General features: G+C 37.8%; 1 protein-coding gene across 7 annotated transcripts in view; it reads right to left on the bottom strand.

Moving 5' to 3' along the window:
• Window positions 1-13616, bottom strand: part of NBEAL1 (neurobeachin like 1) — a 209066-nt gene that overhangs the window by 97139 nt on the left and 98311 nt on the right. For all 7 annotated transcript variants that reach the window (XM_014589572.2, XM_027773657.1, XM_027773656.1 and 4 more), the window contains 4 exons: window positions 12460-12592; window positions 10036-10155; window positions 8584-8887; window positions 5369-5454 (listed from right to left, as the gene is read on the bottom strand). In XM_014589572.2, the coding sequence (XP_014445058.1) occupies window positions 5369-5454; window positions 8584-8887; window positions 10036-10155; window positions 12460-12592 (643 nt within the window). The remainder of the gene's footprint in view (window positions 1-5368; window positions 5455-8583; window positions 8888-10035; window positions 10156-12459; window positions 12593-13616) is intronic.

Below are 13616 nucleotides of genomic sequence, written 5' to 3'. Positions count from 1 at the left end.
AGGAAAGAGAAGGAAGAAAACAAAGGAAGAAAGAAAGGTTAAATAATTCTTTCAAAAAAAGTAGTTTACAACTCTAGAAATTATCAAAGTCATCTGTTAATTTTCATTCATGAGTACATAAAATTTCATACTCTATCTGTAAATCTGCAGGTAACAAAGTATCCATGAATCTAATCCTCCATTCCAAAAGAGAAGAATGAAACCCACAAATTCTAGCACACAGGATGCAGCTACTGCTTTCCTCTTAAAGCCTTTGAGAAAAAACTGCTTTGGAGAGGCACTCCCCAGAAAGACAGAGAGGGACAGAGAGAAAGTGAGAAATCACCCCCCAGGGTGATGGCTGCACTGCAATCCTTTCTCCTCCATTCTCCTTCTTGGGATCTTGGGCACCCATGAGTTTAAGTCACTGGGTCCAGGACTCAAACCGGGTTGACTACATGGGAATCCAGCAACACAGCCATTACACCATCTGCTGGTCCCAAGGAAAAAGTGCTTTAATAAAACAAAACAAAACAAAAAACATTTAAGTCAATGTAAACCTTACTGGTCTCAGAGACAGAAATGTCCTTCAGCTACTGCTTTGGTCTGGGCTCTGTCCATCTGTCCTAACACAGTACCTTCCAAATGGTATGACTGCCTTCAGTCTCTTACCCCTCTGATGGAACTTCCACAGGGCAACTTGATACCTTTTATTGAAATGCACACCTGATATAATTCTTTTGTTTAAAATTCTATCCATGGGTTATTATTGAGCCTGCCTGTAGGGGGTTGCTAGAATCTGGCCCCCATGTGCTCTCTATCTCATTTCCTACTATCTCCTCCTGTAGTATGCCCTAACCCAAATACACGTAGGCCAGGTTTATAGCCTACGCCTTTGAGATGCTGCTCACTGAGCAGCCCTCCTCAACCATGCCTTTTAAAACACAAATCAAATGATTAGATTTACCATCTTCTAACTTCCTGGAGAAACAAACCACTCCCCCTTTGTACCATCACTATATTTTGCATGTAATTCCAACACAAAATATTGTGTATTGGTTAAGACTATGCATTATATAGGCTGGGCACTCCAGCATTACATTCACTAGAATTATGAAGCTAGGAAATGTACTTAACTTTTTTAAAAAATAATTATTTGGGGCCAGCAAGGGGCATGGTGGTTAAGGGTGCTGGACTTCCACATGGCCAACTGTGGTTCAAGTCCTGGACCTGGTGGTTCACTTTTCTCACTTTCCCTCTCTCTCTCTGTCCCTCTCTGGTCAAATTAAAAAATATACTGCTTTATTTTTGTTTGTTCAGCTTGCTATAGCACAAATGTGTTTGGAGGACAGAGACAGACAGAGAGGAAAAGTGAGAAATCATCCCTCAGGAAAATGGCCACGCTGCAATCCCTTCTCCATTCTCCTCTCAGGATTCTGGGCACATATTCACATGTGTCCTGTGTGTTTTTCAAGCCAACAAGTCTAGGACTTGAACTGCTCAATTGGTTTGTGTGGGATCCAGTCACACTGACTTCCACACTACCTACTGGCCTGAGAGTTACTTATTTTTTACTGAGCCTCAGAAAACTAAAGCTTAGAAAAGGTATAGAAAAGACAGGCACCATACATCCCTGCTTAATATATAATGAATGACCACACTCTATAACAAAAAATGAAAGATTGGAAGGTGTAATAGCAAGAAGGTTAACTGTAGATACCAGAGATAGTATGGGGTGTGGGGAGGGATGAGTAATTGGGCATGGGAGGGAGGAGATCAAGGGAAAAAAAATCATTTAATAGACACAAAAATTTGAAGTTATCAGTTGATGATAACGTATATAGTAATGTCTTTGACTTGACTAATATGCATTGTATTCATACTAGGAAAAATCCCTGCTATACACTGTAAAGATGTATAGTGATTCAATGTAAGTTAAAAAAGAAAAAAAAAGATACAGATAAAATCACATCACTCTCAGGACTTTTGTAAAGATTATGTAGAACAATATACATGAAGCACTTAACACTGGGCTTAATATATTGTAAACATCCAATATACGGTAAATAAAAAAATGCTAAGGAAACTACATTGCACTTTTTCTCTTACATATTTATTTATTTCACTTTAGACTATATATCTCTTAAAGACATAGATTTTAATTTATTCATCTTTATAACCCAGAGTTTAGCATGTTTCTTGACACAGAGAAGACACTGAATAAACATTATTAATAAAGCAATAACTGAAACACCTTCTACAAATAAGAAAATGAAAAACTGCTGACTATTAAAAAATCCCCTAGAGAGCTGGCAGCAGCGGTATAGCAGTCACAGAACATTCTGTGATGGTGGTTCCACATGGGAAGCTTCTGGCATCATGTCCAGGGTTTCTCTCTGTGGACATGCGAGTGGGTACACAAACACTCATGATCCAGGCTGGCAGAGTCCCAGGAAAGACTACAGGATCATCTTAGGTGTGTCTCTCTCTGCCTCTTATATAATAAATAAAATAAAACAAACTTAAAAATAATCCTCTAGGAGACCAGCAGATGGTATAATGGCTACGTTGCTGGACTCCGATATATTCGACTGTGGTTCGAGTCCTGGACCTGCGGGCGGGTGTGCATGAGTGCACAAGATCCTGAGAGGAAAATGGAGGGGAAGGGATTGTGGCATGGCCAAACCCCCAGGGGTGGGGGGGGGGTGACTTCTCACTTTCTGTCTGTCTTTCTGGTGACTGCACGTGCCTGAGGGCAAAAACCTCTCAAAAAAAAAAAAAAAAAATCCTCTAGAGTAACTTTTTCCAAATTACCATTGTTAAAATTGAGTTATTGTTTAAAAGCATTTTATGGTCAAATTACTGGTGAGACAGTAGGATAAAATGATAATAAACTAGTTTCTTTATAGTAGGATTTTTAAAGTGAATGACTCTCTAAGAGGGAAATAAAAAAAATACAAGAGTGTCCTACATTTATTTAACCACAGAACCTTTGCACCATGACATGCCACCATTTTAATGCAATATTCCTTCAGTAAATTGTTTTATTGCATACATTACTAATACCATGTTTCTTGGGGGGAAAAAAAGTGATACTTCTTATATCTAATAGTCCAGAACTTTTTTTACTTTCAGTAATAAAAAAGGCCAAACTTGGGTGCCAGCAAGTGGCACGGTAGATAAGGCACTAGATTTTCACATAGCTGACCATGGTTCAAATCTCAAACCAGCAGCTTAGAATCATGCTGGGTGTGTGTGCATGCCCAAAATCCTGAGAGGAGAGCGAAAGGAAAAAGGATTGCAGCATGCCCACTCCTCAAGGCGGTGATTTTTCCCTCTCTCTGTCTTTCTTCTGTGAGTGCACACAATGTATAGCAAAAAAAAAAAAAAAAGTGATCATGTCAAAACAAAACAGAAAACCAGCTAGCCATCACACATCTAGAACATGCCAATAAATACGTGATACATGATTTGGATTCAATCCTATTTTTTCCTAACCATCTGTATTAGATAGTAGAGAACGAAAAGATGTAGTCCTTGCCAAGAATAATATGAAAAATAGTTAGGTAAGAAAAAGCGTATCTTCAGGAAAAAAAAAGATGAAAAATAAACAATGTAAGACTCGAGAGACAATTATAACCAATACAATGCATGAATTCTGACTAGATTCAAAATTAATTTTTAAAAAAAATTTTTTATTTAACTTTATTTATTTTAAGTTGATCAGAGAGAGACAGAGTGAGTGGGAGAGCGAGAGATAGAACGTGAGAAAGCAAGTTGCCTTGCCCGGGACTCAAACCAAGGTCAGCCATGTGGAAGTCCAGCGCCCTTAACCACCACACCACCTGCTGCCCCCTGAAATTAATTGTTAAAAAAGAGAAATATTTTAGAAATTTTTGAATGTGGATTGTATGTTAGATACATTATAGATCTTTGTGTTTTTTTGGGGGGGAGAGGTATTGCTATCGAGTGTGTGCGCTCACCAGAAAGACAGAGAGACAGAAAGCGAGAAATCACCTCCCAGGGAAGATAGCCACGCCGCAATCCCTTCTCTTACATTCTCCTCTCAGGATCTTGAGCACGCACACACATGCGCCCAGCGTGAGTCTAAGCCACCAGGTCCGGGACTCGAACCACAGTTGAATACATGGAAGTCCAGCGACACAGCCATTATGCTAACTGCTGGTCCCTAGATCATTTTCTTAGGTAGGTAAAAGAATTAAAATATTTAGGGTTTAAGTATATCGATAAATGGGTCAATCTGCTTTCACATGATTTGAGATAAAATCAGTAAGTATGGCAAACATTAATAACTGGTGAACTTAGGTGCCAGCAGGTGGTGAAATGTTTAAGGTGCTGGATTCCTAAATGGCCAACCATGGTTCAAGGCTTGAACTCAGTGGCTTGAAAATCACGCCAGGTGTGTGTGTATTGTACACCTAAAATCGTGAGAAAAGACTGGAGGAGAAGGGACTTTGGCATAGCCATCCCCCACAGGGAAGGTGATTTCTCACTTTCTCACTGTTTTGATGTCTCTCTCCAGTAAGCGCATGTACCCTATAGCCAAAAAAAAAAAAAAAAAAAAAGATTAAGTTAAATAATTGGTGAATTTAGATAAATAGTACACAGAATATCATTTATCATTTTACTATTCTTTTGAAGTTTATCCAAACAAAAAGTTAGGGGAAATAAAATCTGATACACAGATTTTTATTAAGTCAGATATAAACAAACATTTTAAAGTAATACATTGTGATCATATACTAACTGGCCAAAATAGAAAGAGTTCTATAATGTATACTCTCACACAAAGAATCTTATGAATCAGTGCAGCACTGAGTATAATGATGTTCATGACACTGCTCTCTTCCTTCCTTCTGGTTTTACCTTCTATCTTCTTTCCCTCAGTCCCTGATGACCTCAATTACTTTCACTACATAGGTTTTTGAAAGGAAAAGGAATAGGCAGAGTATGTACACAGGTGGTTGCTTTCTTCTCCTGAAACATTTGGTCTTTTTGTCCTTTTCATTCCTTTTTATTTTAAAACAATATCACATTAAAAAATCAAATAAATAAGGCTGAACACGATTCTATTTCATCTCTCTATCCAGAAAATTAGGAGAATACAAGTTCAAACAGTTTCATTTACTGAAATCAACTAAATTAAACCATTCCTGTTCATAATATCAAGATGACACAATGATAACACATGAATCCTAGTTGAAGAGGTGCACCTGTTTGTTACTCAACTTTCTTTGAACATTTGTAATTTTTAAATGCCAATTTAAGTCCTCCCTTAATTACCCAGTAGAATGACAAAAGGGATAGAAAAGGCATTTTAGTTCACAACATAGCTAATTTAGTTCACAACATAGATGGACAATCTAACCTTTGCTGTGTAGTGAAGAAGGACGTTACCAGGCAGGTCGGCCATATCAGATTCTTGACATTTCCAAGGGCTTAAACAATTTGGACCTGAAAATTGTTTAAATACATACATCATTGACTATACATAGTCTCCTGTGCTCTGTATTATCAAAATTAAATTTAAAATTAAGCTATTTAGGGACCAGCAAATGGCAATCCAAAATAGTCAACTGTGGTTCGAGTCCCAGACCCAGTGGCTTAAAACTTAAACCAGGCACTTAAAACTTACACTGGGCGCATGTGCATGTGTGCCCAAGAATCTGAGAGGAGAATGGAGGAGAAGGGATTGTGTGGCCACCCCTGCTAGGGGGTGATTTCTTGCTTTCTGTCACTCTGCTGAGCTCACGTGCCCTATGGCAAATATCTCTCAAAAAAAAAAAAAGTTAAAATTAAACTGTTCAAAGCTACTCATGTGACAGTTCACACACACTAAACTACCTAAAATGTATTATACAATGTTTATATTAATACGTAAAGTCCAATTTATCCAAAACCTAGAAAAGTTGAGGAATTATTATAAAATACAACAGAACCTATTCGTTTAGTCAATGAATTGGGTTATCAGAAAAGTCCTGAGGTATTTTTTTCTGTTTTTCTATGCAAAATTGCATCATGAATGGGGTTAGCAGGTGGAGTGGTGGTTAAGTTGCTGGACTCCCACATGGCTGATGACAGTTTAAGTCCTGAACCTGGCGACTTGAATGAAACTCACGCCAGGCACACATGCATGCATGCATGACCAAAATCCTGAGAAGGTGATGGAAGAGAAAAGATTGCAGCATGGCCATCCCTCTTGGAGAGTGATTTCTTTCTTTCTCTCTCTCTCTCTCTCTGGCAAGCACATGCACCCTATAGTAAAATTCTCTCTTTACGAAAGAAAAAAAAGTGCCACCAGATGGAGTAATTGTTACATCCCTGGACGCCCATGTACTCAACTGTAGTTCAAGCCCTGGACCTAGTGGTTTAAGATTCATACTGGGCACGTGTGCATGTGTGCCTAAATCCCAAGAGGAGAATGGAAGAGAAGGGATTGTGGTGTGGCTATGCCACTGGTGGGGGAGGGGAGGGAGGGTGATCCCACACTTTTATTCTCTCTGTCTCTCCTCTCTGGTAAGCTCACAAGCCCTGTGGCAAACATCTAAAAAAAAAAAAAAAAAAAGTAAAATTGTAAGTAGGAAAAATGTAAGAACAAAATCTAAACTGCACAGTTATAATGACACTATGTGCCTTATTAAATTATTTAAATTATAGATCACCTTCAAATAATCTGGTGAGTTTCAAAATAATAATAAGGTTCTATAATATAAACTTTGAATGACTGGATAGACTCATTCATTACAAAACTCCCATGTAACATCCGAAAATAATCTGACAAATAATAAGCTATTCTTATTACTCATGGATATGACTCTTAAAGGAATGAACTGATGGACAGGACTATTAAAGACTTGACTTCTAAATATCCTTCTAGAATACAAATATAATTTTGAAAGTAGTTAGCAGGCAATAATAACAATTATGGTGTATGTTTAAAATTACAGTCAAAAGAAAAAGCTAAAACAAATGATAATTTATAGTCTTCATGAATTCTTCCAATATATGCTATCAATTATAAAAATAATAAGTTCTAAAACAAGACATATGATTTTGCAATCATTCTGATGATTTCATAAGCAACTATGCCTATATTCTGTTTCATCAATTCATAAAAACTCTGTCAAAAGAACTGGTAGTCAGATAGTCCCATGTCTGGTGATTAGGAGAAGTGGATCCCACATGGTCCAACTGCGTGGATCAAATCTTGGCGCAGGTGCAAGTGCATAGGTGCCCCAAATCTCAAAAGGATGGAGAAATGAAAGAAAAGTCATGAAGCATTTTTTGCATTGAAAAACATAGAAAAATACATCATAACTTCTCCAACAACCTAAAAAATCATAAGGGTGGGATAATAATCTGATAGGGTCCCTTATAAGAAAAAGATAAGAAACCAGCTGGTTTCTTCTGTCTTTGTGCATACAGAGAAAAGACTATGTGGGAATATAGGGAGAAGGAGTCCATCTACAAGCCAGGATGAGAGGCCTCACTAGAAACCAATCCTAATGGCACCTTGATCATCAACTTGTAGTTTCAAATACATTTGTATTGTTAGAGCCATCCAAGTCTGAAGAATTTGTCATAGCAGTTCTAACAGACTAATACAGGCAGTATTATGAAAGATATATGAAGTAATTTCCAGAAGTTTGCTTTACCTATACTTAGGAAAAAATGTATAGTATATGGTGAATTTTTTTCTTTCCTTTCAGCTTCTTCTTTTTTTTTTTTTTTTTTTGCTATAGGGCATGTGTGCTCGCTAGAGAGACAGAAAGAGAAAAATCAACCCCTGAGAGGATGGACATATTGCAATCCCTTCTCTTCCAGGATTTTGGGCATGCACACACACGCATCTAACATGAGCTTCAAGCTGCCAGATCCAGTACTTGAACCATGGTCGACCATGTGAGAAACCAGCATCTTAACCACTACATCACCTGTTGGCTCCTTTCAGTTTCTATTAAAACAAAAAAACTGGGGCCACAAGTGGCATGGTGGTTGAGGTGCTAGACTCCCATGTGGCTGACTGGACCCAAAGATTTGAGATTCATGCCAGGTGAGTGTGCATGCATGCCCAAAATATTAAGTGAATGGAGAGGGGGTTGTAGCTGGCTGCCCCTACTGGGAGGTGATTTCTCGCTGTCTCTCCAGTGAGTATGTGTTCCCTATAGCAAAAACCTCTCCTAAAATTAAAAAAAAAACTATGCGGCCAGCAAATCAGCAAATGGCATGGAGGATGGAGCAGCTGGATCCCACATGGCCAACTGCGTGGTTTAAGCCCTAGACCCAGCAGCTTGAAAGTCACTCCAGGTGCATGTATGTGCACGCCCAAAATCCCAAGAGGAAAATGGAGAAGAGATTACAGTGTTGCCATACCCCGGTGGTGGAGGGGGGGGTGATTTCTCCCTTTCTCTCTCTTTTTCTGACTGTCTCTGTCTCTGCCTCTCTGTGGCAAGTGCACACACCTTACAGGGAAACTAAAACAAAACAAACTCTTCAGATCAAAAATACATTTCATAATATATTTAATTTAGACAACTAAACAAATTCTAAATTTAATTTAACAGTGTAAATATATATGCTCACCTGCCAAATATATTGATTTCACCTGAGGAGGTTGTAGTGCTTCATGAAAGACAATAACAGACCCTAGCTGACCCTCCAGAGATGTGGGACATCCCCATTCACTGTCTTGGGTTCCAGCTGATATCAATTTGGTAATCAACTTCGATTTGTCAACTGTTCCTCCCCAGGAAGCTGAAGACAGAATTCCTCCAAATGATGTTCGATGAGGGGTAATGGGAGAAGAAAAAGGTGGGTCTGGGATTTGGGATGGTGGAGGAGTAGTAGTTCTTTGCCCAGCTGAACCAATGCAACAGGAAGTAAACGGCTAAAAATTAAGAAACAGAAACACCCCCACAATTTTAATTAAAATCTATCCTTACATTTTTCATGAAATAGTACATAAAATTAAGTAAATAAGTAAATTGAAAATAAAAATGGAAACAGTTATATTTCTACTAGAATATGACATGTACATAGATAAAGAATTAATACCAAAGTTGCCTTCAGCCAATTGAATCTGGATGCATTATTTTTATGACTCACTTATATCCTTGGGTAAATACTGAATATTTTAATAAGTGCATATTATACTAAAAATGTTAACAACTTTAGTATATTCTAAAAGAGAGAAAAATTTTCCCTTAAAAATGTACAAAAATACTGAAATGGTCATTGAGTAGAAAAGCCACAAGCAATCGCACACATTCTCGGTCTTTTAAAATAATCTACTTCACTCCTTTTGCTTCAGAAAGGTCCTCTCAAAATTACCCAAAAACCTCAGAGAACTTTCATACTGGTATTCTTCAAGAACCACCTCAATAAATAAATTCTATCTAATATGTAACTACAATGGAAAGGTTGTAAGTTTCTTCATTACTGTTTCGAATTTAATGGGAGATGAAAATAAGTCCATCGTAATAATTTTTAAGTGTTTCATATACTTGGAGAATTATTCAGCACTCAGTAGATAATACCATCACTTGAGAGGACGGAAGCTACATGGGATGCCCAGGTTCAGTTCCTGGGCCAACCTGAATGTATGAGGTGCAGCTGCATGCCTGTAACTACACCTAGCTAATTGGAAGCCCAGAGTGGGAAAACTAAGACAAGGCAAGACTTTGTCAAAAATGCCAATCTCTGTCTTTCTCCCTTTTTCTTTCTCACTCTCATAAAGGAAACAATACTTTGGCCTACTCTACTCATTTCTTTAGCTTTCCTGTTACAAGATTTTTTTTTTTCCAAGCCTTTATTTATATTTGTATCATCCCTGAATTGTTTATCTTTTTTACACATTACCTGGTTTCATCTTATCATGATAGACTGACAACTGAATATTATTTAACTGTCTTAGTAGAAAAAGCTTTAAAATTTTACAGCATATATTTAGAATAAACAGAACCTTCTGTGTTAATTGAAAATTTTCAAGAATTCTCAATCAATTGGACCTGTGAAGAGTAGGTTAGACATGCTTACCTCGTTCATAGCAGGAAACCTGAGAGGAGCAGAGACCTTCTGCTGTCCATTGTCATAGATATAGACGAGGCTCTGACCAAAGGGCCTTTTTCCAGGCATGTGAACAATAGTTACATTGTGCTGGTGAAATAAAACACATTTAAAAGGCTAAAATTACATTATGTCCTTGGAATGACAACTGTTTTCAGAATATTACACAACTAGTTGGTGTCAAAAGTAGAACATTAGGACCAGCAGGTGGTGTGGTGGTTAAGTTGCTAGACACTCCCACATGGCCGACCATGGTTAAAGTCCTGGACCTGGTGGCTTGCTTTCTCACTTTCCCTCTCTCTTTCTCTGTGTCTCTCTCAAGTCAAATTAAAAAAAAAAAAAAAAAGAATGAATAAGTAAAATTAAATGTTTTTTTTTAAAAAAGGATTGAGAATAACTAAATGTTGACTTAGAAGATGTTCTCCAAATGAGTAATCTTCTATGGTCCTATAAAAATACTTAAGCCAGGGCCGGCAGGTGGTGTGGTGGTTAAGAGCACTAGACTCCCACATGGCCGACTACAGTTTGAGTACTGGACCTGGTGGCTAGTTTTCTCACTTCCCTTTTCTCTCTCTCACTCTATCCCTTTCTGCTCAAATTAAAATAAATAAATAACAAAGTTAAATAATTCTTAAAACACACACACACACTTAAGCCTAGTCTAGAAATTGTACACAAATTTTAACAAAGCATCTTTTCTGTATTTTCCAAGACTGTGAGTATTCTTTAGAATAATGTTTTCTAATGAGAAACACTTTATAATTTTAGAAAAGGAAGAGAAATATAACTTTTAGAAATTGTTTGCTAGGAAGGACATATGCTTACCAGAGAGAGACAGAGAGATAGGAGAAGGAGAACACAATCTCAGTGGGGTATAACCATGCCACAATCCCACCTCCTCCACTTCTCCAACCATCTGGGATTCCAAGCATGTGCACACACACATACTCAGTGATTTTCAAGCCTCCAAGTCCAGTGTTGAACCACTGTGGTTGAACTGGCCATGTGAGATCTGGCTCCCTTAATCACCAGGCCATGGAGTCAGCCCCAAATATAATGTTTTTAAAACTTATCATCTCATTTAGGGGGAACCAGCAGTTAGCGTAATGGCTATGTTGCTGGACTCCCACGTAGTCAACCACGGTTCGTGTCCTGGACCCGGTGGCTTAAAACTCACGCCGGGCGCGTGTGCATGCATGCCCAAGATCCCGAGAGGAGAATGGAGGAGAAGGGATTGCGGCGTGACCATCCCCCCTGGGGGGTGATTTCTCGCTTTCTGTCTCTATGTCTCTCTCTGTCTGTCTGGCGAGCCCACGCGCCCTACAGTGAAAATCTCTCAAAAAAAAAAATTTATCATCTCATTTAAAGAAACAAAACAAAATTTATTTCTAGAAAAACTTCAAAAAAAAAATCATGACATTTTGGTACTTCAGCTGTGAAATATTGGTTTCCTTGCCCCCAAATGAAGATTTTCTGCTGAGACTTCCCCTCCAGATTCATTTTTAGTGGGTAGGGATAGCTCTGTGTCTCTTTCTCTCCATTTCTATCTGCCTCTCTTTGTCTTGATCTCCCTGTGAATTTTTTTTTTCTTTTATGGTAAAGTATTCTCTGGGTTCTCAAGCCTCTCCTCTATTGTGTTAATTGGTGCCTTTCCTCGCTTTATTTAGGAAAGACTTGGGTCAAGTCTATCCAGAGTTTCACACCTAAAGTCAGACATGTATTCACTGATATGTACATACCAGTTAAACTTGCTATTGAAAGTAGTTAGATTACTTAAGAAATTTTGTGAATAAATAAAATGTGTGTGGGGGGGAAACGGAATGGAAAACAACTGTAGACACCTAAGATATCGTGGGAGAAGGGTGGGAAATGGCAGAGGGTGAGAAATAGGGGCAATATGCACACATACACATATATATATGAAACTAGAAATGGAAAATTAATGACAATAAGATGTATGATTAAGACACTATGCAGTATATTTTGGATGAGAAATCCTGTTTTATACACTGTAACAATGCTTAGGGAATGAATGTAAATTAATTAATGAATTTAAAATGTTTCAGAAGAAAATTACAGTGCACTTGTAACTAGATTCTAGCTTTGTCCATAGTTTTAGTTTAAGGTATTTTGTGAATCAATAAGATGTGGGGAAAAAATATCATAACATTTCATTTTAATTTTTCAGCAGAAAAATACTTACAGCTGAAAATGTGGTGATGATGGCATGCAGTAGTAACCTGACAGATGAACATCAATATGAACCGAACTTCAAAGTAAAACTTAATTAACTTTCAATAAAGCAGATTAAAAACTCCTGATGTACATGCACAAAACTGCATGTTTTTAGAAGTCAAGGACCAAGATGTTAAATGTGATGCCCTAATGCCTTACCCAGAGGGAATCACAGAAACTGTGGTCAGGAAGCATAACCGTTGCATATTCTCTTTTCGTGCACACTGCCACAACCAACGTACCTGAATGGGTTATAAAAGCTTCAAAACCCATGCCACTTCCTGTAAAAAAGCTAACAAAAGTATATATTATCAGAACTTTTAAAGCCAGTTAAAGTTTCTCATCACCAAAGCATTCAAAACCCAGAGTTATTGTGTATGTTATAAATAATTCTGTGACTTAAATCCTATTCTCAAATATCAGTTCAATCCTGTTTCAAAGACTTAAAAAAAAAGCCAGAGGGTATGTGCACTTAACAGAGACAGACACAGAGAAAGGAAATATGAGAAAATACTCCCATGAGGATTGTCACATTGAAATCCATCCTCCATTTCTCCCACTATTTGAGATTTTGGGCATGCACATACGTGTGCCTGGCATGTTTTTCAAGCAATGCAACAGGAAGTAAACGGCTAAAAATTAAGAAACAGAAAAACCCCCACAATTTTAATTAAAAATCTATCCTCATATTTTTCATGAAATAGTACATAAAATTAAGTAAATAAGTAAATTGAAAATAAAAATGGAAACAGTTATATTTCTACTAGAGTATGATATGTACATAGATAAAGAATTAATACCAAAGTTGCCTTCGGCCAGATGAATCTGGATGCATTACTTTTATGACTCACTTATATCCTTGGGTAAATACTGAATATTTTAGTATTCAGTATTAGGTTCCAGACTTGAACCATACAGTCAGCCACATGGGAACCAGACACCCTAAACACCATGCCACCATCGGGCCCTCAAAAGACATTTTTTAATTCCTTTTAGACTTAGGAATTTTATAATAAATTATGAAAGGCAATCTTTAGGGATAATTCCATTAACAACTTATAGTAACACTATGAATTTTCAAATCTTCAAAATTCTTCTAAATAAGATTCAGAAAGCATAAACAAAGGTCTTAGAAAATGCAATGCTGGGACCAGCAGTTAGCGTAATGGCTATGTCGCTGGACTTCCATGTGGTTGACCACAGTTTGAATTCCGGACCTGTGCGTGTGTGACCAAGATCCTGAGAGCAGAATGGAGGAGAAGGGATTATGGCATGGCCATCCCCCCTGGGGGGTGATTTCTCGCTTTCTGTCTCTC

This window comes from Tupaia chinensis, unplaced genomic scaffold (assembly GCF_000334495.1).
Source record: "Tupaia chinensis unplaced genomic scaffold, TupChi_1.0 Scaffold000361_2, whole genome shotgun sequence".
In the NCBI taxonomy this organism is placed as follows: Eukaryota; Metazoa; Chordata; class Mammalia; order Scandentia; family Tupaiidae; genus Tupaia; species Tupaia belangeri.
This window is presented reverse-complemented; position numbering and strand designations above follow the sequence as displayed.